The sequence below is a fragment of the Haliotis cracherodii genome, unplaced genomic scaffold, assembly GCF_022045235.1.
Source record: "Haliotis cracherodii isolate W230 unplaced genomic scaffold, xgHalCrac1.p SCAF_15, whole genome shotgun sequence".
Classification (NCBI taxonomy): domain Eukaryota; kingdom Metazoa; phylum Mollusca; class Gastropoda; order Lepetellida; family Haliotidae; genus Haliotis; species Haliotis cracherodii.
In genome coordinates, this window is record NW_027266270.1 from 26,766,760 (window position 1) to 26,793,391 (window position 26,632).

The 26,632-nt window shown below is 41.7% G+C and overlaps 1 protein-coding gene across 1 annotated transcript in view; it reads right to left on the reverse strand.

Annotated features, from left to right (window-relative positions):
• Nucleotides 1-26,632, reverse strand: part of LOC139462004 (uncharacterized) — a 69,165-nt gene that overhangs the window by 33,539 nt on the left and 8,994 nt on the right. The window contains exon 2 of the mRNA XM_071243499.1: nt 11,062-11,169. Coding sequence (XP_071099600.1) covers nt 11,062-11,167 — 106 coding nt within the window. The 5' untranslated portion in view covers nt 11,168-11,169. The remainder of the gene's footprint in view (nt 1-11,061; nt 11,170-26,632) is intronic.

Below are 26,632 nucleotides of genomic sequence, written 5' to 3' on the forward strand. Positions count from 1 at the left end.
GTTTACAATGTCCCTCTATGCCTGTTGACAATGTCCTTCTATGTCTGTTTACGATGTCCGTCTATGCCTGTTTACAATGTCCGACCATGATTGTTTACGATGTCCCTCTATGCCTGTTGACAATGTCCTTCTATGTCTGTTTACGATGTCCGTCTATGCCTATTTATAATGTCCGTCTATGCCTGTTTACAATGTCCGTCTATGCATGTTCACAATGTCCTTCTACGTCTCTTTACAATGTTCGTCTATGTATGTTTACGATGTCCGTTTACAATGTCCGTCTATGCCTGTTTACAATGTCCGTCTATGTCTGTTTACTATGTCTGTCTTTTCCTGCTGACAATGTGCCTCCATGCCTGTTTCCGATGTCTGTCTTTTCCTGTTTACAATATCCGTCTATGCCTGTTTACAATGTCCGTTTATGTATGTTTACGATGTACGTCTATGCCTGTTTACAATGTCCGTCTATGCCTGTTCACAAAGTCCTTCTACATCTGTTTACAATGTTCGTCTATGTATGTTTACGATGTCCGTTTACAATGTCCGTCTATGCCTGTTTACAATGTCCGTCTATGTCTGTTTACAATGTCCGTCTATACCTGTCTGTTCCTGTTGATAATGTCCGTCTATGCCTGTTTACAATGTCCGTCTGTGTCTGTTTTCAATGTCCGTCTATGCCTGTTTACGATGTCCGTCTATGTCTGTTGACAATGTCCGTCTATGCCTGTTTACGATGTCCGTCTATACCTGTTGACAATGTCCGTCTATGCCTGTTAACGATGTCTTTCCATGTCTGTTTACGAGGCCTGTCGGTGAATGTTTATGTCCACTATAGCTCGATGTCTTTTCGTTTTATAACAGTGCAGCTTGATGTCTGTCTCTGGCTCTTCAGACGCCATAAAATAAGGTTGTTCCTCCACGGCACTTCAACCTGCCCCCTCTCGGCAGTCAAGGGGGTCTCAGTACTGTAGCTTTGGATTGAAATCTACTCTCTGGCTGCTAATTCCGGTGCAATTAATGGCAGTACGAGAGGAATCATCTGATTTGGTCTTATCGCCGCTTAATTGGAATGTTTAATGAAAACGTTTTAAAATAGCACCAATGTGCTTTTCATGACATTCCATCTTGTGCAAGATGGGTTTTTTTCCACACACCTCACCTCGTATCCAATAGAAGAGAAGGCTCGTTTAACACGGAGGCCTCAAGTGATTTTGTCAGACCCTTATATAACCAGAAGGGCATATCTTGACTCCTACGTCGCAAACAAAGCCCTTGTCAGCCTCATAAACAATTTATTTTCACAGTCACCATTTGTTCCGACAGTGCCAAATTGACATAAGCAAAGCTGTTGATTATAGACGAAGGGTTCAATAAATGAGGTTGTTGTGCTATGGACACTGATGGGGGTGGGGGTGGAGGTGGGGGTGGAGGTGGGGGTGGGGGTGGGGGTGGTTGGACCCGGGGGTGGCTCAGGGTGGGGGGAGCTGCGGATTGGTTGGTCTTATAAAAACACAACAAGACCGGAAACTAATATCTGATATCCTTTCAGCACCATGATGAATTACGTATGTGCGCTGCGGATTGTGATATGAAGGAAATTGTATATACAGGTGTTCTCAAGAATGTTCAGTGTTGTCAAGAAATACGTACCAAAATACTTTTAATTATGATGTGTCAAGGAAAAACAACTTAGTGACGGTACTTGCAGTATTTTGTTTAAATAAGTTGCTGAGGTACTCGGAAAATAACCTTGAATGCATGGAAAATCGCAATTTTGGCGTGATGACGCACGCATATATTGATAATGCACAATAAGCACATAACAGAAGAGCCTTGAGATCGGTCAAATATAGCTTCATTGTTGTCTATGGCAAATTGTTCCTTGAGATATGGCATATTTCAGATGACATTACGTGTCTACAGCGCGTACATTTGAGAAGGTTTTCAATACGATCGTCTTGGGCCATAATGTCTTGTTATAGCCACAAGTTAATGCCACAGTTGAAAACGTTATTATACAGACAGCAATGACATTAATGTTTATTTAACCGAAATATAAAAATGGAATCGGATTATCTTCAGCTGTCAACAATGAATAAAAATATCAAAGAAACGCAAATCTCCCCAGGTGACCTGGAGGGGCGGTGGGTTCCCTAGTGGTTAAAGCGATCGCTCGTCACGTCGAAGACCCGGGTTCGATTCCCAGCATGGGTACAAAGTATTAAGCCCATTCCTGGTGTCCCATGCCGTAATATTGTGGAAATATTGTTAAAAACGGCGTAAAACAATACTCCCTTACTCAAGTGACCTGGATATAACCCCCCAAACAACAAAATACACTGCCGTGCAAAAACAGTATACACCCATGTTTGATAGTTATGAAATAGGAGCTCGATGGTGATGTATGTGATGCGAGAATCATAGGCGATGCTATATGCATCGCACCAATGACTATCTCGCAACAAGTGACGTGCAAATGACGTCTCAAGGAACATAGGGATCGCAATTTCACAGTTCGCAGTAATGAGCAGAGTGAAGCAGGTATTTTCAAGTGTATATTCTTTTGTCCGGCAGTGTATGAGACCCGTATTTATGATTACCATCAAATCGCATATTGAACAACTAAACCAAGCTACACCGTGATGCCGCTTCAACCTTTGTACACGGTAACAATAACTGCAGACAGTCGTATGAAAGTAGTACCAGGTCTAAGCTGTAGTTGTACCATTATTCAAAGCAAGCGACATTTAAAACGTATTCCTGGAATTGAAGAAACTTGCACGAAGGCCCTCGGGGCTGTGGACAATTTAATCTCTACAGTCAGTAAACAATGACTATAAAGTATCTATTAATGTCTGGCTACCTCGATAAATATCACAACAGATGAGCTGAGTGAGTACGCGCAAGGGTTTTGTACGTAAAATATTGTAACCTTTTCCAGTCAACTTATCAAGTGTAAAGGGGGCGTCAGACGAAATGAACACCTGGTTAGGCTACATGTATTTCTGAAGGACTTCTAGGTGGCATGAATGGTGAACAAATATACTCACACATTATCAGCGATTTTCAAAACCTCTTATGAAAGTTAATCCTTAAAGTGAATATTGAAAGCAGAACGGTCTATCATGAGTGAGTGCGTGTTTGGTTTAAGGGCGCCGTGAACAGTACAGTAAACTACGGTTATAACGAACTCAAAGGGACCACTAATTTTAGTAGGTAAAAACCGTAGTTCGTTATAAGCATATATACAACATAACTACCATAAATAGTCGGGACAATAAAGTAAGTTATATCCGTCAGTTCGTTATAAGCGTGTTCGTTATAAACGTAGTTTACTGTACTTCAGTTAATGCGTGTTAGGATGATATTGGAGGTAATCCAGAAGTGTTGCATGTCTCAAACGTTTACCGCTGAGATACTATAGTACGAAATGAGAGTACGTGCTAACAAACTTGCATCTGGGATTCGAACCCTCGCTCATGGGTGTCTAGCACGAATGGTGAACATAACTCTACAAGGCGAATTGCGGTGCTTTAATCGAATTCCTTACCCGTGCCCCTTCATAGCTTTCAGTACAATTCGAAATGTGTAACAAATGTTATATTTGGGATAACACATTCTTAGTAAAGTACAGATTCTCGTAATTTTCTTGGTTGAGTCCCGTCCGGGATTCGAACCCACTCTCTCAGAGTTAGGCACCTAAATGTCAATACACAAAGCCAGCGATCTAAGCCCCATTCAGCCATGGAGGCTTCCACAAAATGGCCATGGTAGCCGTGCCAATTTACACTTGTCAGAGGGTTACACAAAGAACGTGATCTGGACGACTAGTTCAGGAAGATCTGGAAGTCTCGTTGCCTGAGTGGGTTAGATCGCTGACTTTATGTGGTGGCGATTAGGTGCCTCACTCTGGCAGTGGGGGTTCGAACCCCAGACGGAACTTAACCAAAAAAAGTACGAGAATCTGTATTTTACTAAGAATGTGTTATCACATTTGTTCCATTTGAACTTTTTTCTAAATGGCATTGTGTGTTCAATTCGAATATACCAAGCTACAATCAGCCGTCCAATCACTTTTACGAGCAAATAAATATTGTGATGACAGATATGGAGTTATGATGGCAGGTTCAGAGCATGTGTAGAAATATAATGTGTGTTTGTTTGTTTGTTGTTTATCGCAAAACTCAGCTTTGTACCATCTATATGACGACGGTCTGTAAATAATCGAGTCTGGACAAGGCAATCCAGTGACTGACATCGATCAACGCAATTGGAATACGATGACATGCATCAACCAAGTCAGCAAGCCTGACCAGCCGATCCCGTTAGTCGCCTCTTATGACAAGCATGGGTTGCTAAAGACCAATTCTACCCCGGATCTTCACGGTCCTAGTAATAGAATGGCGATATGATACACTGGATAATCGATGATGAACTAGGATTTAATTACTTGACGGAGTATTACTGCTGAGGAGAAATCGAAAAAAACCCATTTCTTTAATGTTAAAACAGCAAAACTATAAGCAGTTTATGCATTTCATAATTGTATGGGTTTATTTAATAGTTCGGATTATCCGGTGAATTGTTGAGATGAAGTATTTATTTAAACACATTTTGGTTTATGTAGAAAGGATTCTGGTTCCGTCGCCCTATACTGTCCAGCGCCACCACAATAACTAGACGATGGCACAAGACGGTAAAGTCACTGCCAGGTCATCAGTCACTCCACCGCTCTCTGACGGAAGCCCTCCGAGTGAAATGACTGGTAATAGCGGAAGCTTCATACCGGCCTGTTGACTTTAACCCGCAGCCTCGACGCCCGCCATTCTCTTCTGGGTCATGGTTCGTTCCGTGTGACCGCGTCACCACTACCACCCCCTCCAGTGACATGGTGACGATGCACGTGATTAAAAAACCATGTTGGTGGTGTACCTGACGATGCTGCCGCAAATACCATCAGCTGTGTGACGTGCGACCTCGCAGACAGAGCATGCTCTGTATCTTATCACTTTTTATCGAGGTCTATCAAGTACTTGCATAATCACAATTTATAATCTCTTTCAAACTGCATTAATTTTGCCTTCAACCGGAAGTGTATCCCGGTCATCACGTCACTCCGCGTTATTGACGAGAAAACGCGATATTTCGGGACGCTGACGTTGAATGAAATTGTAAAATAACTTTTAGCACTAAAGAAGTGTCCTCGTTACTATAATACAGGGCAATCCGAGCTTTGTGGTACCTACTTGTGTAACAATATAACAATATTTCTCGGCATGTCGAACCGTGGGGGGTAGCTCTATAAACGGGCGAATTTGTACAAATCGGCGGGGGGTTGTCGGACTATACATAGAGCAAGGCGTAGGAGGAAGCTGGAGTGGGTGAAAAAGAACGTTTGTTGTAAGTCGCAGAGAGCGCAGTCCGGAAGACGGCTAATGGTTGCTGGTGTGGAGATCGTATTGATGGTGAGTGAGAGGAGGATGGCGGCGGCGGCGGGGAGGGGACAATGTGGAACGGGAGGGATTAAGCAGTGAATAGATGGGGTGGGGATAAAAGTGTCGTCAGGGTAGGGTCGTATGCATTGGTACGACAGGGTATGATGGCGTGACATGGCTTTGGTCAGTTTCTTGTTAAACGCTGTGTTACGCAATATTCCAGCAGTACGACGACTGCGGCCTGTAAACAATCGACTCTGGACCAGACAACCCAGTGATTGATGTCATGAGCAACTTCTATCAGCCATCACCAAAAGTAAATTTTAGAGGTGCACTCCATATTAATTTACCCTCGAAATTAAGGTTACTACGCATGCGCACATACAACCGGATATGGTACAGACTTGTACGGCCCGTGAAGATCCGGGGTAGAACAGGTCTTCAGCAACTCATGCTTGCCGTAAAAAGCGACTATGCTTGTCGTAAGAGGCGACTAACGGGATCGGGTAGTCAGGCTAGCTGACTTGGTTGATGCCTGTTATCGATCCCAAATGCGTGGATCGATGCTCATCATGTTGTCAATCACTGGATTGTCTGGACGAGAGTCGATCTGTACCTCATTTACCTTTTCTTACTTTTTGGCGTGTGGGTGTGTGTGTGTGTGTGTGTGGGGGGGGGGGGGGGTGCTAAGCCTTCTGCTCGGGCCAACAGTGGGTGCAGTTTATGACAAGCATGAAGTACTGGGAAGTTGTTCTGACCCGTATTCCCCTCTGGGTAACAAGTACAAACAGGGTGTTGAGTATGGGACTATGGTGAAGGAACAGTTGGATAAGGAGCATCCGCGTTTGTTTGTTCCTCGCGATCAGATAGCAAAAAGTCGATTTCTACACAGCAATTTGCCTTCAGATCATCATCTCCAGCAGGCAATAACGTGGCACTACATCATTTAACCGCCGACTGTCAAGTTACATTGTCGAGAGATGCTGAACATATACTCGGCCATTTTCGGCTTGCCCATTTTATAATTTTGGGGGTTGACTTTGCTAATTCTTTTGTCCCTGCTTTAATTCCTCTCTTTAAAAGGGGGGCAAACAGGTAAAGCCTGAGTTTGAAAATATCAGTCCAGTATTTCGGGAACAAATTATTGTTTCAGAAAAATACAGGCAACCCAAGAATACTTAATATCTAATCCCTTCTTTTCGTCCAAAAGGTATGTCTATCCTAACAAGGTCGTGGTGTAGCGTAACGTAATACTATAGTATGTCACATACACAGTTTGAAATAGAGCTATGTTTCTGTATGTAAAATGATCACAAATACTAACTCAATAACCAGATATCGATTAACCCTTTAGTGTTTTTTATCTTGTTACGTTAGAAGGTTCCTTCACACGAACAGCTGTATTGTAACCAAAGGGCTGTGAAAAGAGCCCCAGTGTATCTCCAGTATCTATACCCTATCGATACATTGAGTGACTATTTCAGGATGTTTATTAATGATGCGCTGACATTTCCTTTCATCGATTGAAAAAATACTCGTTAGGAGAGCTCTGTGGCCAAACGTGTCGCAGAGACGATATTAAATAAGCGATGACAATGCCGCCATCAGCCATTTTCACACCGTCGGCTTTCACAAGTGAGCTGGGTTTAACGCCGCTTTTAACAGTATTCCAGTTATATCGCATCGTGTCAGCTTAATGTGGGAGGAAAGCCCGAAGTGATGCAGGTCTCAGACATTTACCACTTCGGTGAAACCCACGAGCACGGGTATTGTGCTGACAAACCTAGAAACATAATCAGGGGGAACCGGGATTCGAACCCACAATCATAGGTTTCTAGCGTGCCCAAGGGACGCAACTCTGCACAGCGAATCGCGGCGCCTCCGACGACTGGGCCACCCGTGCCCCCCTTTCACAAGGGAGATTCTGTTGAGGAACATGTCAAGCTGCCCGCGATGGGACCAGCAACCAATGTGGTGATCGGGGGAATACAATGGCTTCTGGAAATGGATATATGTGCTCATGCTACTGACCACTAGGCTGGCCCCCACACGATAACACCTTGCATCAATATATTTCTAAAACAAATTGTTCATTAAACAAAAATAAGCGAAGTTTTCCTTAAAATCGTTTTGTTTAGTGGGAATTACGGACATATATAGTTACAACTGTGTCACGGCGTTAGGTTCTTTATATAATGTATCCTCATCAGGATTCGAACCCGGATCTTACCTTAATGATGAGCGAACACACTGTCTATTTGGCCACTAGGGGATGCATTACTTAGGGTTTACCTCAGACAGCGGTCGGGTAGCCTCGTGGTTAAAGCGTTCGCTCGTCACGCCGAAGACCCGGGTTCGATACCCGATATGGGTAAAATGTGTGAAGCCCATTTCTGGTGTTCCCCGCCGTGATATTGCTGGAATATTGCTAAAAGCGGCGTAAAACCTCACTCACTCACTCACACATCGAGCTAACATGCCGTGATACAACTTGAATACTGTACAAAGCGGCGCTAAACCCAACAGACTGACTGACTGACTGACTGATTCACTGACTCACTCACTCGCTCACTCACTCACTCACTCACTCACTCAGGGATGTAGGTGAAAAAAGCATAAGAGAACGTGAATTTGTGATGGATTTGGCATTCTGGATTGGTGTCTTGTTTCAGGGGGAAGTGGGCGGGAAAATTTGTATTACCTGCGATATTCACTTCCGGTGTTTAAGGGTGAATGCCAAAGTGTGGCCGCATTGAATCATTGCTCTAGTTTTATGTTGAGGCGGATGTCTTAAAGAGCTTCGTCAGGAAATTATGACCGAGAACATTTTTTTAGGCCGTTGTTAAACTGGTGTTTTAATGGGACACCTAATGAAATCTTCTTCAATCTATGGTTACTTGGCGATTAAGTCTAGTGCGCGTGGTGGGTGTTCGCTCAAGTAACGCGGCATGGTAACACTATGGTAACTAGCGAGGCATTGTCCACCAATATGGTTACATGTTAAAGGTAGCCTTCGAGCAGCAGTTTCAAAAAACGTCTAGGCCTGTGAAAAAATGCACGGGGCACTTCAATGTTTACTCAGTCCGTTGTTTGTTTTGTGAGATAGGTTCAATCAAGATGTTGCGTTGCTGACTTCTTTAAAATAGCATAAGTTGACATGGATTCCGCGCTCCGTCGCTGTGGAGAGTTTCCACAGTAAAAACAAACATTTTACATATTTTACTTATATTTGATCCAAATTGAAGCGACAAAGCCGAGTTGTACGATTCCGACAATATCAGAAGCATGTGTGTTTTGATCACTATCGATTAGTGATGATACAAGTTGTTCGCGAGAAGGTGAACGTAACCTGCCCTGCCGGTGGCACGCGTGATAAATACAAGCAAAGGCAAGTCAATTGTTAAAAAAAAGAAAATACATCGGACGTAATTTTTGTCAGGGATGCTGCAAATTTGAAATGTCCTTCACTTTTTGAAAGCCTCACCAAAGCACATACTGATGTAACCCTTTTGACCTTGAGTCGCAAAACGCTCTTTAAAATATCGATTGTATCTCAAAAGTTGTGAAATGTAGAGATAGCAAAGGCTGAGCTGCTGGAAACAAGACAGCAAGGGGAGTACAATTGTGACCATGGTGGGATGCCTCTATTACTTGCCTAAATGTCTTATCCCCGAATTTCACATTTATATATATTTATACCCTATTTATATATAATCAAGCATTTTAAACGTTAAGTTCCTTGTACACTTACTGATGACATTTGCTTTCGTTTTGGCCAAATTGTCCTGAACCTCAGAAGATTTTGACAACATTGAAGTTCGTGGTTTTCTGACATTGTAAAACTTCTAGCAAACCCTTTGATTTTTTTTTTTAGAATCATCATGGTAATACTCCCACTTGTCTCCAAAAACATTCTCTTTATACGTCGATTACATATCTGTGGAATCCGATACAAAACTGGAATGGAGATGTCTTCAGGTTTTAGAGTCAAGCCAAATGTTGATAGTACTGATGCCTGGTTTTGACATATTTCTTTCTCATTTTGGATACTGACCTTATATTTAGCATTAATTTGCATTATTTGATATTTCACTTATTCCAAGTTCTTTGATCAAAATGCATTCTGTTTCAAGGGGGTGCTTTAAGTTTATTGCCGACACAAATCAGAGTTGTTTCTCCAAATCCCTCACAGAATTCCTCACATCTACTGTAATTGAGCCGGAGGTTTTATGTCTTGAAGTAATAACATGTCCATTTACAATGCGCCAGATCCAATTCACGAAGTGGATGCTGAAGACGCTACGTTATTATCATTCCAGTTGTTGGATCAGGGTGCACTAACATATCATTCTCATCTCCCTGGGGAGTATACATTCCAAGCTGCCGTTTGAGGTGCTAGAATAAATCCGGGAAACACCATAGTTGGTCTTGGTATCCACCATATCGTCATGAACTCATTCTATTGTAAATGCGTCATGAACTCATTCTATTGTAAATGCGTCAAACATCAAAACTATAGCTCCAGCATCAAGCCCGCGTTATCCGTGAAGATCCGGATTCAGCAACCCATGCATGCCGAAAGAGGCGACTAACGGGATCGCGTGGTCAGCGAATCCCGATTGCGTGGATCGATGTTCATGTTATCAATCACTGGATTGTCTGGTTTAGACTCGATTATTTACAGAACGTCGTCATATAGATGGATTATTGCTGAGTGTGGCGTTAAACAACAAACAAAATAAAGATATATATTTGGAATATCAAAAGTATTCGTTCGTCATGCCGAAGCCCGATTCGATTCCAAACATTGGTCCATTGAACCTCATTTATGGTGACCCCTATCGTGATATTGATGGAATACTGGTTATTGCGGCGTAAAACAATTCTCACTCACCCACTGAATCTAGGCTGTGCTAGATATGTGAACGGTACGAACTTCGAATGTGATTGAATACGTATGCCAAGAGGAAACCCCAAGTAAGCTTCATCAAGGCGGTACGCAGTAGATTAAACTATGTCCGAAAACGAGGTGTCAGTATTTGTATTATTCGACAAATTCCTCATAAAGATAATACAAAAGTCGACCCAAACAGTATTCTTCCGAAAAGCGGTTCCCGACACACTTGACTTGCCTTTGCATGTGTTTGTGAGGTGCCGAGGTGCCGAGGTGGCACGCAAACCTTTTTGCGAACACCAGTTTCCATCACTATTTGATGGTGATTAATAAACACATCTTCATGATATAGTCGGAATCGTAAATGTAAAAGTCGGTTTTCGTATTGTAACGGATTTCTGTTTTGTCGATTTTATAAACAGAACTACAGAGAACAGTCAGCCATCGTTGCCTTCCATGTATGGAACTCGCCGATAGCTGGGTATCAACTCGTTCCGACTTCGCGAACACTACGGTTAAGAGTCAGCAAAAGAAACGAAAGCAAAATTACAGATGTATCATTCGAAACCGGCGGCTGACATAGTCTTTGACAGTGCTCCCAGTTGGTTCCTATATAATTTCAGATAATGTCTCGAGGCTCTCTGGTCAATCACATAAAGATTAGTTGGACAAACATGTGAGCTGGATGCGGGGTTAATGTGAGGGTAATGCTGTCACCAAACATTCGCTTACCGTAAACAGGCCGCCTGGAGTAGCGGGGAAAGGGAACGTAAAACCCGTAGACAGTGGTCAGAACAGCAAACAGGACACACAGCCAACGCTGTATGCTCACCAGCATATCTGAAACACAGCAGCGAGAATAGTGGTAATGACTGCATAGGCTCACCTGCATATCTGAAACTCTGAATCAAAGCGATAGGTGAGAATAGTGGCGCAGATGCTTATCTGACCCCCCCCCCCCCCCCCCCTCCCCCCCCCGCAAAAAAAAAAACCAACACACACACACACACACACACACAAACAAAATTAAAAAAGGGTATGAGTGAGAATAGCGGATATGACGCTCGACTGAAAGACAAAACATATAAACGGCTAGGCAAATGAATGAATACACTTGGAAATTGGATTTGACAAAAAAAATTACAAACGTTTTAAAAAAATTACTAAGCTGAAAACACTCGCCGACTCGCTGCAAACTTAAGGTTTTGTGGCTCCCGCGTCATATACATCACCATCGAATAGCCATATTTGTTTGTTTTATTTTTAGCCACCATCACACATGTGCCTATACTTTCTTTTGCCAGACACTTCATATGAGGGCAGTGAATAGATCGTGATGTTGTAGTGCTTATCTAAAACCCATGGTATATGGTTAGAACATGGATATAAATGAATATGGTGCACTGCGTGTAAGCATTTTTTAAAACAATGGATATAATGTTCACAAACATAGAACATCGAATCTAAAACTGGATGTAAAGATCTTCAAAATATCCTGAACAATGATCTCGGAGCAAGATATAATACATGTGTTTCGAAATGGTCGTCTAGTGGTGTTACAAGAAGAGATGATGACCTTCATAATTGACCTTGGAAACATAGAGGAGTTCACAAGCATGAGTAACTTGGGTTCCGTGATGTGTAGCGGCCAAATCACGACCACATCACCACCACATCGTAACACCACGACACCATGGCCTGCAAGGCGACGAGAACACTGTTTTTAGTGTGAACTTTAACAACTCCATTGACACATTCGGGCACAGATCAACAATACTATCGCTGTGACCACACACTACACAATCAGAACCATGGTCGAATCGGATATTCTTATGGACAAAGATCACCTAAGATCTATCCTTATTGAACAGCCATTGTAGCCACACGATACACAATCAGAAGCATGCCCAGGGGCGTAATGTAATTATATACTATCGTGCGACATGTACATCCAGCCTAGTTTATTTTCAGACATTTTCTGACCGCCTCCGTGGTCTAGTGGTACAGCGTCCGATCCCCGGCCGCGTCATACAAAAAGATGGTACTTGTTGTTACCCTGTCTGGCGCTCGGCATGAAGGGGCTAAAAAAGGACTGGTCGGCTCGGAGTCAGTATACTGTGTCTGAGTAAGGGTTTTCATGTTAAACTGCGGCATGGTATCTCAGTGTGCTAGAACTATAAATCGGCATCATTCCGGACTAGTACAAGCAGCCACACACACACACGTGCATGCCCGTCGCTATATAAGTGCAATATCTTGGACGCGACGATAAACCCAATTTCACAACACCTCACCTCTTCTTAATAACGGTGTCCTCATACCCTCTATGAATCAGTATCGTCATTATACTTCCATGTCTCCCCACTCCATCCCAAAATCTGTCGTACCCTGTTTCCACCCAGAATCTCCCTCCATTCAGCTCTTGCTCGTGGTATTACATACCCGTTATTGGACGTTTCTCAATACGCTATTGCCTCGGGCTGACGAAGCCATAAGAGTGTCGATTTTTCACATAATTGACACATCAAACTTGCTATTTTTTCCACTTCAAACAGAATTGAGTTTTGTTTTGAGTCCTAATTGAATAGAGGAAATTGTTTTATTGGTGAAACGACCCGCAATAGACGCTCGGAACTGGCCGGGAAGCTATTTTCAGAACGTCGATGAAAAGTATACAATCGGTCCGTCCGTTGTAGCTATATATAGATATAAACGCTGATGAGACTAAAATTTTCTTCATTCAGATAATATTTACTATCACTTGACCCATCTTTACGGTTTATGTTGGCAATCGATGATTTCTTGTGCTCCTCTGACGTGAAAGTGCTCCGGGCAAGGAGTACTGCCTTGACGTGTCGCTAGGTGTCGCTTCGGGACTGTGACGTCAGAGCGCGAGGACGGACGGCGTCAGCACGCGCTCGTTCCGCCAGCAGTTGACAGCAAGCAGACGACAGGAAATGATCAGTAATAGGCAATAAATGTATGGATTTCAAACATATACAAATTGAGCTCAATAGAGTTTACCAACAGATAAGAATAGTTTGGGTCGATGGCGAGCTGAGAGATAGCCAATATTGACTAAGAGAACGGAAATGTAAGAAAGAGTGTACGAGTAAAACGGCTCTCTATTCTGAGAAGTCGATCGCTGAATAGCTGAACTTAACAACGATTGTGATTGTTCGTAAGGACTTCCAAGTCTAAATCTTAACGTCAATTAACCTTGTCCTTGCAGTGTTTTCTTAAAGAAACTTAGTGTTCTTTGTATCTGCACTTTATTGGCATAAAAATGACACTATTGAGTAATTTCAAGCATATTGTTTGAGTTGTACTCATGTGTGTCACTTTCAGCTCAAGATATTTGACATTCACTTATGAAATTAACTTTTACACTAAGCGGTTTTATTGATGGCGATAATAATAATGGTATTTAAATGGTGATATTTTGCACTTACGTCTCAAAGTTTACATCGCCATTAAACCAAAGGCGCCGTATCAGAAGAACGGAAAAAAACGTCACCATAGCACTAGCGTGGGCTTATTTCAGTACGTGCATGTTTAAAGCCCACGTGTATTAAATGGCATAACGTGTACTTTGACTTCCTTAAAGGACAAAACGTGATTAATCTATAATAAAACATTGATTAGATATGCCGTTTTAATGGTTTATCACAAGTGTAAAGTAATAACCCCCAAAAGAATAAAATAATCCCTTTCCATACAATAAAGATGGATTCTTTATATGAAGAGGTGTATCAACTTCAAACTGGTTCATTAAACGTCAATATTTTAACAGATATATGATCTGATGTGGTGATGCCCTGATATGTCCTTCAACACGATCACGCTGACAATCTGTTGGCGCGTCCTTGGGCGAGGTCAAGGTCATCTGCCTGTATCTCTCGTAAACGAGCTATAAGGTCGTGTCATATTTCTGTATTAAATATTGAATAAGGGTGTTTTTTTCATTCCAGTCACTTGGAAGTTTCAGACAGACCTTGACCTCTTTCTGTGAAGGCACATGCGCGACTATGCTTGTCGTAAGAGGCGACTAACGGGATCGGGTGGTTAGGCTCGCTGACTTGGTTGATGCATGTCATCGATCCGAATAGGGCGGATTGATGCTCATGATATCAATCACTGGATTGTCTGGTCCAGACTCAAATATTTACAGACCGCCGTCATACAGCTGGAATATTGCTGAGTGTGGCGTTAAACAACAAACAAGCAAGCAAAGTAAAGAGCACATGCACGGATCTGGCAATGTTACATTCATTGAATCTTACGAGAACTTGGCAAAGATGACCTACTTCAGAAGAGATAAAAGTGCTTTGCTATTGACGGTGATCGTACATGTGCACTGATCTAGCAATGATTAATTCATTGAATCTAACGAGAGCCTTGCAAAGTTGACCTACTTTAGAAGAGATAAAAGTGTTTTGCTATTGACGGTTATCGTCCACGTGCACTAATCTAGAAATGTTTAATTCATTGAATCTCACGAGAGCCTTGCAAAGTTGACCTACTTTAGAAGAGATAAGAGTGCTGTTCAGAGTATGTAAAAGATGAGTGAGTGAGTGAGTTGAGTTTAACGGCGCTTTGAACAGTATTCCAGTTATGTCACGGCGTGTCAGCTTGACGTGGGAGGAAAGTTCGGAGTGATGCAGGTCTCAAACGTTTATCCTTTTTAAGTATCAATATAATGAGTGAGTGAGTGAGTGAGTGAATGAGTGAATGAGTGTGTGAGTGAGTGTGTGAGTGAGTGAGAGTGTGAGTGAGTGAGTGAGTGTGTGAGTGAGTGAGTGAGTGTGTGAGTGAGTGAGAGTGTGAGTGGGTGAGTGTGTGAGTGAGTGAGTGTGTGTGTGTGAGTGAGTGAGTGTGTGAGTGAGTGAGTGAGTGAGTGAGAGTATGAGTGAGTGTGTGAGTGAGTGAGTGAGTGAGAGTATGAGTGAGTGAGTGAGTGAGTGAGTTAAATGTTTAACGCCACATCGGCATTATGTCAGCTATATAGTGACATCGAATTTGTGAATAGGACTTCGGGCTGTCCTGCAACATTAAGCAGACACGCTGTGACATAACTGGAATATGTTCAAAGCACAACCCCTAGTAAGTTAAGATTTACAACATCTTTTCAACACGAGCTTTGCCAAACTGTGATCTTGGGATATTAACGATTCATTGAAAAGTCATCGCGATATATTGTGCCACTATACCAGTATCGTATCGGCAGATCATATAAAATTTGATTTGACCCCAAAAAATACAAACGTTATGAAAACAGTCGCCGAAACACTGCAAACTCTTGGTCCAAAACATCTAAGATACCAGTATCAAATACATCACCAGCGACTAACCATTTCTTGTTTGTTTCAGTTTTAGTCACATGCGTGTTTTCTTTCTTTGTTTACTATTATCTGCTGACATGTACAAGGAGTCACCGGGCAAGTGAGTTGTCACGTGACGTGTATCGTATGGCGATCTTACTATCGAGATAAACATCGTGTCACAACGAAGGGTAGCGTTGCAACGCTAGTTATTTACACAAATAAGCCATGTAGGCAAAATAGAACAGAACACTTTGCAAGTTGAGAAACAGGCGAAACAAACACGATTTGCACGTGAAATAATAAATAATACTTAATGATGAATACAAATAAAACGATGTAATCTTGAAAATCAAGCCATCTAAATATAAATGAGTTTTGTACTTCCGGGCCGATCTGCAATATTTTGCGAAGTTGGACATTCTCGGTTTCTTCCGCCACACTTCCGTTCTTTATCGGCGCTCAACGGAAACAGTCGATCGGAACACCGAGGAAGCTTAATGGCAGAGCAAACGCACTGTTGAGTGTGCTGTTTGCCAACGGAAACCGGTAATACAAAGGGGAACTAACACTATTAATGAAGAACGACCATCTTTCTATACCTTACAATGTCAACAATGTTGTAAAATATGTATTTAATAATCCTACAAACACGTTCCCAACAAACAACTGAACAGAACGTACGGAACATTTTTATCATATCGATTGCGAGTACATTTTAACACATTTCTTTCAGTAAAAGTGCTTCAAAAAGAGTTTGTGTTGTTTTAAGAGAAAGTCAGCAATATTCCAGCTACAACTTTAAGAACAATGGCAACACTAATTTCCGATAAGGGTCTAGAACTCGTACTATAATTAGCAGGCACCTTCAGTGCTGGGCTAGCACGTCGTCCAAAAGTATGAAAGGCTGACATATACATTGTTATAATGCCAACACGGTTATAATGCCAACTTGGTTATAATGCCAACTTGGTTATATTGCCAACTTGGTTATAATGCCAATATGGTTATAATGCCAATATGGTTATAATGCCAACGTGGTTATAATGCAAACGTGGTTATAATGCAGCCGTGGTTATAATCCTATGTTTTTCTTGGAACGGATTTTCGCATTATAAAATTACCTTTTTTATTTTAAAAATAAAATGGTTGGTGGTGGGCTGGGATTTAGAGTAGGAGACTAATATGATGCAATATATGACATGTATCATTATTGTTAATTAACCAGACCCTCTCCTGAGCGTATTGATCTCAACTGTTTTCACAGTTAATCCTCTTTTGATCTTTCTTAGGGGAAAAAAACCCACTCACTTTCCTTAAATCAAAGACAAATTAGTTTGATCTTCATTACACTATCTTGCTCATTGTGTTTGGAGATGTGGAGTTGGTTCAGGTGGCCCTAGGCGCGCCAGAAACCTTTGATCGTGGGTTCGAATCCCGGATCGCACTGATAATGTTTCCAGAGTTGTCAACACCATAGGCATGGTCGTGGGTTTCACCAAAGAGACCTGTATCACTTCAGGCTTTCCTCCGTAGTAAGCTGACTCGCCGTTTGTCCTTATGTCATGGTGTCGCTCGTTGCTGTACGCATTCTGGCACCTCCAGCTTAGTTTCCATCCTCCTTTACATGCTCTATTAATTATATAATTCAAGCTGTTTATACTAAATACCCAGTAATCAAAGAGACTTTGTTCGTAATATGCCCGTGGTCACCAGCAGTGAATGGGGGCCTGGTCTCCAAACCGAGGTTCAAAATGAGTACAATTTATGACGCCCTTTGAGTTGGCCCCCTGCGTAGTAAGGTGATGATACAACTCACTCACTCGATATTTTTGGGGTCGAGTTCAATGCAGTGTCGTTATAGCTGCCTATTATTAATATTTGACAACGGACAAGTTATCACTCGATTCTACTACCCGGTGCTTGCTCACACCAAGGCCCAGGTTCAGTTCTCTACAAGGGTGAGTAGGTAAATGAGTTGGGTGTAACGCCGTTTTTAAAAATATTCCAGTTATACCGCCGTGTGTCAGCTTAATGTGGGAGGAAAGCCCGGAGTGGTGCAGGTCTCAGACGTTTACCACTTCGGTGAAACCCACGAGCACGGGTATGGTGCTGACAAACCTAGAAACATAATCGGGGCGAACCGGGATTCGAACCAACAATCATAGGTTTCTGGCGTGCCGAAGTGATGCAACTCTGCACAGCGAATCGCGGCGCCTTAGACGACTGGGCCCCCCTTCACATGGGAACAGTATGTGAAGACCATTTCTGGTAATACCAGATATTTTTTACGTTAAAACAATCCTCAGAGCGACTTAAATCCCAACACTCACTCACTCACTCACTCACTTATTGTGAAATTTTTATTTTCATTTTTGACATCGGACGCAACTCGTAAAAGATATGTATCTAATACAGTGTGAGAAACCCTGCTTTTAAATGCAATTTAAAATATTCACATGCATATTTTGTTTACATTTAAATTTTCAAAATGGCAAAATTACATGTGTACGCTTTTCTGTTAGTGGCTATCTTCGAGACCCCTCGGCTTTTAACGTACCCATAGAATACTCCCCGTGAACATCCGGATTAGAGTAGGTCTTCAACAACCAATGCTTGTCACAAGAGGCGACTATGCTTGTCATAAGAGGCGACTAACGGGATCAGGTGGTCAGGCTCGCTGACTTGATTGATGCATGTCATCGTATCCCAATTGCATGGATCGATGCTCATGATGTCAATCACTGGCTTGTCTGGTCCAGACTCGATTATTTACAAATAGCTGGAATATTGCTGAGTGCGGCGTTAAACAACAAACAAACAAACACTTCACAGAGATCATAATTATATCCCAGAGACCATGTGTATATACACCTCGAAAAAAGCTCATATTCTAATTTTCGTCATCCACCTTCTCAGAGTCAATTTGTTATATTTTCCCCCACAGCATATTGCTGAATGCGGCGTTTAACAACAAACCAACTAAGCAAACCGACTCTATTATTGCCACAGTGTGGAAGCATCCGTTTTGGAATTACAAGTGAAAGAAAATCGTAATATTTTTCATTAGCGAACCCATGAATGGAAGACATATCCAATACATTCTTCCCTGAAGCATCTTAACTTGATACAATCTGCCGCCACAATCTCTACCTTCAAGGTGTATTTAGGAAACTCGGCATCACTGGTAACAACAAATGCAGCCTACAAGAACAAAGGGTTTGCTCATAAAGAATAATTATATACAAGGGTCGACATAGAACGCTATCGGAGTTGTCCGCCCAAGATAACGCATGATTCAGGTATTCACCGTCAGGTGTTGTGCTGGGTTTTAACTCCGACCACCAACAGTCAACGAGTCACGAGGGAAATAGTATTTTGCTTCACGTTTGAAAAAAATAGTAAGGTTTTATTATTTATCACGACTGTGACTCCTTATCTTTCCGCAGGGTGATTTTAAGGGAGGGATTTGTGTGAAATAGCCGCTGTTCTAAGTCGGATGATATTTCAACGAGAAAACTGTGAAAAGAGCTTCTGGCAGCGATGTCATTACTGCTCTATATGCGGCACGTTGCGATCTAGTCTTGGAGATTCTGCTTCTGTACGAGGGGGAACATACCCCTCATAGTGAGTGAGTTGGGTTTTACGCCGCTTTTAACAATATCTCAGCAATATCGATGGACACAAGAAATGGACTTCACACATTGTATATATATGGAGAATCGAATCCGGGGTTTCAGCTTGACAAGCGAACGCTTTAACCACTAAACTATCTCCGATGTTGATCTGTTGTATCTCAACGCTAGATCGACTTGTGACTCGCATGTGTTTCCTCAAACCCATTCGCAAATACCCAATGCAGTGGTGATTTGGTGGTTACATTGTGTGACCTGGTTGACCTTGACCCGAAGGCGTGGATCGTTGCTCATGCCGTCAACCACTTATTTTCCTTTTCCTGACTTTCCTATTATGTGCATGCGGCCTTAATATAACTGCATTACTTCTGATTCACTCACTCACCAGGGCCCACTTGCACAAAGCGATCTTAGTGCTAAGATGATCGTAACTCCCTTACTTAATTATAGACTTACAATAGTTGTAGCGCTAAGATCGCTTTGTGCAAGTGGCCCCAGTCTCAAACGTCTCATTAAACCACATCTCCTTACCATGATATCTTAAAGTGACATCAAAATCTATTTACATGGTAAGATCTCAGTTCTCTCAAATAAGACTTACCTGATTCTTGTCTTCGTATCGACGCGATGGAGTTTGAATATTGCTTACTTTGACGTTAAACACGATTCGCCTGTTATTCCTTTCAAACATCTCAAGTTTCCGCATTTTATATTGGGCGCGTATATCAATTTACGAAAAAATGTTTCAATCCTGTTAAAGAGCCTATTAAGACACAAAAGATCTCTTAAGAAAAAACACCACGGTGTACATTACACGCAGACTACCGTTTAGATTGAATAATATAGTGAGCCTCACAGGACACTGACCCATCTGGGCCCACCTGCACAAAGCGCCCTTAGAGCTAAGATGATCGTAACTCCCATACTTTAACATAGGCTTACAATAGTTGTAGCGCTAAGATCGCTTTGTGCAAGTGGGCCCTGGAGCCTCATTTTGTAGAGCAATGATAGAAACAGGCCTTCATGTGTAAATCCGTGCCCCTCCCGTGTCTCTATCGTCGCAGAGAGTGCGCGAGGTGCCACACTTCACTCACGTCCGGTAAGACGAAGGCGCACGTGAATTACGTGTAGAATCATCCAACCTGCCTGATCTGTTTTCACAATCTGTCACAAACGGACTTATCAGCTGATTTACACGAGAGAAGGGCTTATCGTTTAGGTGCTGTTTCTTAATAGTTAATTCTGCTGATTATCCGATTCGTAGAAATGACATATTATATCTGTGAATTAAAGACAGGATAAGCCTATCAAAGACCCAACTCAGCATGGCTATTTATATTTTTGTAAATCAAAGAAGTGTATTTGATTTCTAAAATACTGAGAAACGAAACGAACACAACTGGCTACACTCGTACAGTTGCAGTAATGGATATCGCGTCAAGATACTGAGCGAAAGATAAGTTATTACGAACAAGCGAGTGATCGTGTCAACGGCTTCATAAAGATGTTATAATCAACGTCGGGCATCTGACTGCCATGATTCATGATCTTCGCTTCTTCTACCATATGCGTTGTCTAGGTGAGAAACTCAGGGGGAATGCTGTGGGCATTTGAACGTTTGCGGTAGCGGGCCTACCAAAGAAAAACAGCTAAGATGTATCAAAAAAGCTAGAAATGAGTATGTTCCTTGTCGACTTTGCACACCATACGAACAGGTAAACTGCCGGGCAAAAGAAAGGATACATCCATGTTTGTTTGATGTAAGCTAAAAATATAACAGACCAAAAAATGGTTCAAAATGCCACTAAAAGAAGTTACCAAATGGTTATTCGATGGAGATGAAGATACCACAGGCGATACAACATGCATCATCGATGCATATCTCTCAATAAGCGACTGTTTACAGACTAGTAACGCTTGAAGTCTTTTGGTCACATCCGGTTTCAAGTGTATTGTTTCTTCTGCCCGACGGTTTAGAGCCACTGTTGCTATAGTTGAGCAACTACAGCAAAGGTTGAGATAAAACTGCAATAATTGAGTCACTACTGCAATAATTGAATCACTACTGCAACAGTTGAGTCACTATTGCAATAGTTGAGTCTATACAGCAATAGTTGAATCACTACTGCAATAGTTGAGTCACTACTGCAATATGTAAGTCGCTACTGCAATAGTTGAGTCACAACTTTAATAGTTGAGTCTCTACTGCAATATGTAAGTCACTACTACAAAATGTAAGTCACTATTGCAATAGTTGAGTCACTAATGCAATATGTAAGTCACTACTGCAATAGTTGAGTTACAACTTTAATAGTTGAGTCTCTACTGCAATATGTAAGTCGCTACTGCAAAATGTAAGTCACTACTGCAATATGTAAGTCACTACTGCAAAATGTGAGTCACTTCTGCAATAGCTGAGTCACTACTGCAATATGTGAGTCACTCCTACAATAGTTGATTCACTACTGCAATAGTTAAACGAGTCACTACTGCAATATGTAAGTCACTTCTACAAAAGTTGATTCACTACTGCAATACTTAAACGAGTCACTACTGCAATATGTAAGTCACTACTACAATAGTTGATTCGCTACTGCAATACTTAAACGAGTCACTACTGCAATAGTTGAATCCCTACTACATTAGTTGAATCACTACTGCAATAGTTGAGTCACTACTGCAATATGTAAGTCACTACTACAATAGTTGATTCACTACTGCAATACTTAAACGAGTCACTACTGCAATAGTTGAGTCACTACTGCCATAGTTGAGTCACTACTGCAATAGTTGAATCCCTACTACATTAGTTGAATCACTACTGCAATAGTTGAGTCACTACAGCAATATGTAAGTCACTACTACAATAGTTGATTCACTACTGCAATAGTTAAACGAGTCACTACTACAATAGTTGAGTCACTACTGCCATAGTTAAGTCACTAGGGCAATTATAGTTGAGTCACTATTGCGATATTTGAGCCAAACTACTTGACGCCAAAGTGCCGGAGTACACTTACTCGTCAGTGGGTTTAGTAGGATGAGCAAGAATTACAGTGAGTAGGTGGGTTCGGTTTACGATGATGTGGACAGACAATATTTCAGTTATTTCAGGAAATATAACAAAAGTCGAACATTTTATTCCTATTTCATCAGACGTTTAGAAACTTTAATCGAAATACAAAACCTATAAACAATCCGCGCATTCTTTCAGGATGTTGTCTGGTGTCAGAAATAAAACGGTTCATCGGGAACTTGGACATGTTCAGTACTTTTTATTACGAGTTCTTGCGCTGAATTAAACGCAGCGTTTAAAAATATAGTCAGTTATGTCACGAGTGTCTCCTGGGAGTTGGGGGAAAGGGCGAAGTGATTCAGTCACTGACACGGGTATGGTGCTTACAAAACAAGGATCATAATCGGGCAAATCTTGGATTCGAATCCAGGATCGGAGCATCGCGAATATTTCGGTATGATGTTGCATCGTTACGTAGACAAGACACTTCAATCGTGAACACGTCTCACGTGTGGCCACAGCTTGAAGACATCATAAAGTTACTGATATCACCTTTGAAATATACCTCAACAAACTACCATGGTGCAGTGAAAGGGACTTACAAGAGGAAATGAGGATTGTACGCCGTGTTAACAATAGAGGGCCAAATACGTTGTGGAGAACGACAAATAAGGAGAAAACATATATATGAAGTAATACTAACCATACATGCGGATTGACAAGAGACAAACTTCGGGTTAACAATGGAAAATAAATCCTTTAAAATGCAGTAGAAAATGGAGGGAAATGACTAATTGTGTGTACAAAACCGAACAACTAAAAACTTCGAAAACTGATATTCTAAAAAGGATCGAAACCATATCTCCTGATTGACAACTGACAAACTTTCGGCGAACAGGGGAAAAATAAATCCTTCAAAAAGCCATGAACAGTGAAAACACACAACAAAGAACAAGAACAAGACGAAAACTTCGGAAACTTTTATTCTAAAATGTTGCAATGACTCTTTGACACTTCACGTTTGTCGATGTCTGCAAATCCTCCTGAACGGGTCACCTCACGAATCTCTTGAGCACCTAACAACATATGAGGCCTTATTAATTGCCGTTTTGCAATCAATACAGGGGAAGTTGGACAAACCCCCGCAGGCAAGAAAGGGTATACGAGAGATTACAAACATTAATTTGCCAACTATTAACACTGATCGGGGCGCACGTTGGCCGGAGTCATGTAAAGCCGAACGATGGAAGGCAAGTGCTGCTGTGTGAGCATTTGCCCTGACATATCTAAGATGTTACGTCATTGCGGGCGTTGTGCGGTCACCGGGCGGATGGCAACGCCCACAGCCAGCTAAGGGCTAGGGGACGAAAACGGTTTTAGCGACAGCGAATATATTGGGGGCGCGGGGGGAGATACTTCCCTTGATCTTTTAAAAGAAATGTCTTATTTCATCATGGTATAATCCCTTATAACGCATTTTTAGTAGACATCGTGAGAATAGAATGAGATTTGATTTACACACGTTGTCAGATGAAAATAGACGGACTGTCTTATATCTTGCATACATTGATACAGACAGAAAGTCCAAAATACATTGTTATTATGGTCAGAAACCTAACCAAACATATCCTGAAAGACAAAAATAAGGGAACACTTGTCAATCTTGCAACAACAAAATGTGTTTAATAAATATAAGGTACACACCCATTTCCATTAGCATATGAAAGAATGCGGCATATAAATAAAATAAGTTATTTTGAAAAATGCCAGTAGCGGGTTTGTTTTCAGCACTTTGTCAAATGTTAATATCTTGTTATCGACCCTCTAGTTCCGTTCCCTTATTATCTCCATCAGTATATATGTAAACAGATGTGCTCATAAAAAAAATTCAGGATTATAATGTTAAACCTCTTTGCGTCGGTAATCGAGACAGTAAGGTAGTGGTTTTAGCGGGCCCGCTTCCCCCCTCCAAAACTTGGGTGAAATGTTACACCCATGCACGCATGGACACACCACCTACTTCATTTTGTGTAGGACACACATATCAACACAGTTTAATTCTATTCCAAATTAACGGTAAAAGTGGTGTAAAGCCACACTCTCTCACTCATTCAAATTGTTGGTATTTTACTCCTTAAATCCACTAGCCCATATTCGTACCAAAATGTTTGTTTGTTTTCCTGTTTGTTTATTGTGTAACGCCTGCTCTGCTTAGTCTAGTATTAAATGAGAAGTCATTGACTGGAGGTATTAAATCGTCATCCAACTGAATGACATTGTCATAAATCCGGATTCATATCAGATATATACCAAGAATAATCAACAATATAATCCCATATTTCCTGTTCTATTACGAGCGGAATATTCGTTACCATTACATGGGAATTAATGGAAATTACCCGCTGTACGTATTACCTGCAAACATACCGGCGCTTTTTCAACACACGCATAATCACTGTTAAAGCTTAGTGCAAATCAATTACCTAATATCTTCACAACTTGAGTTAATGAGTCGTTGCAAGTGATAATTGGTGGCATCGCTGTCCGATGGCCAAGTTACGGCCGGTTATCAAATCACAGCGGGATTCCCCGACTCCCATGACGGCAGCTGTTCTATGACGTGCCTGTTCTACTTAGTACGGGAGCGGCGGCAGCTAAAGCAGTATTGAATAATAGGGGATATCAACGCGCTTGTGTTAGCCACAGCAAACACGAATGTGATCTGTACCAATCAGATACACTATTGAAAACATACTTTAAAAGTACCTTACACGATTGTCATACAAAAATCAAACGCCCACCCGCGCCTTCATGGTACATAGGTGAAGTGATGTTTCAAAGTGCTGGTATAGATCAGTAAATGTCCTAGAAATGTTCCATCTGGTTGCTGAATAGATTGATTTGATTATTTTTTCTGCTAACAGATCGGGAGTAATTGAGGCAAGCTTATCGGTATCAGGAATTGAAACGCAGACAGTGTTTGATAAGATTACCAACCTGGTCAAGATTACTCAAACACTGCATCCTGCGAGATCGCCTTATCAATGGTCATTAATATATTCCGATCACATTGCTGAGTCACGAGAGGAGCTACGATGGACACATCTGGTGCTTAAACCTACAATATCATTAGCCGATCACACATAGCCAAAATAAAAATACAAACAGTCCGTCAAATGATTGGCATCATAATGCTGTCGCATAGCAACGCCCGTCTTTGCGTCATTGGGTAGCGATAGCAACACAATATGCCCAACGCTGAGCACAAACGCTATTCATTAACTTCTGCTTAGGTATACGACAAAAGTTATCGATATGCGTCCATGCATAATTGTTGCAACTTAAAGAGCTATGTCCAACTGTAAAGCAAATCGTTGTGTGACAATTGTGAAACACATGATCATGATTAATTGAAAATACCAACGGTTGCCACCAAACGCATTACAGAAATAGTGACAAATACCGCTATGAAAATAGTCACACAACCAATTGAAGCCAACCTTTTGCCACCCAGATCGTTACGGCGTTAAGTAGTAACCACAGACATTGTATGATTCCACAGAAATAGTAACACAGTCTTTATAACGATACAATCACGGACAACCCAAGCCGATGTGTATTCCTAACAACAGTAAACATATTCGTAAACGCTGCAAAATTAGATAAAAATGTGAGCAGTTCTGCTGTGTTACGACTTAACAATAGAACCACCACATCCCATGGAGAATGATCCCTTTTCCACCTGGGGGCGAAGACAAAGACTGGCGTACTGTCAGTAGAGATAACGTTTAAACCCTATACATATGTTTATAACATTTGTAACAAAGCCTTCTTCATCAAAGGGGCCAAGAGCCTCCTTCATCAAAGGAGGATGACAGACACTTAGGATTCTGTTCGGCTTCTACAGGTAGTTGAAATCATCCCCATAACTCAGAAACGATAAAACAAAGACGTCGACATTGAGGAGTGAGTGAGTGATGGACGTCACATGGAGCTATAGAAAAGCCTTGACGGCAGGCACTATCGATTGACATCACAGATTCTGGTCACGAAGGGAGATGAATACAACCACCACGGGGAGTATGCTGCACTAAAGTACGCTTGACATTCTCTCATTATTACGAGTAAATACAAACGACAAAACCCTAGTTTCCATTTTCACAAGAAATCTGGGGCGGTCGGGTAGCCTGGTGGTTAAAGCGTTCGCTCGTCACGCCGAAGACCCGGGTTCGATTCCATTTCCCATTTCTGTCCCCCGCCGTGATATTGCTGGAATATTGCTAAAAGCGGCGTAAAACCATACTCACTCACTCAAAGAAATATCTGCTGAA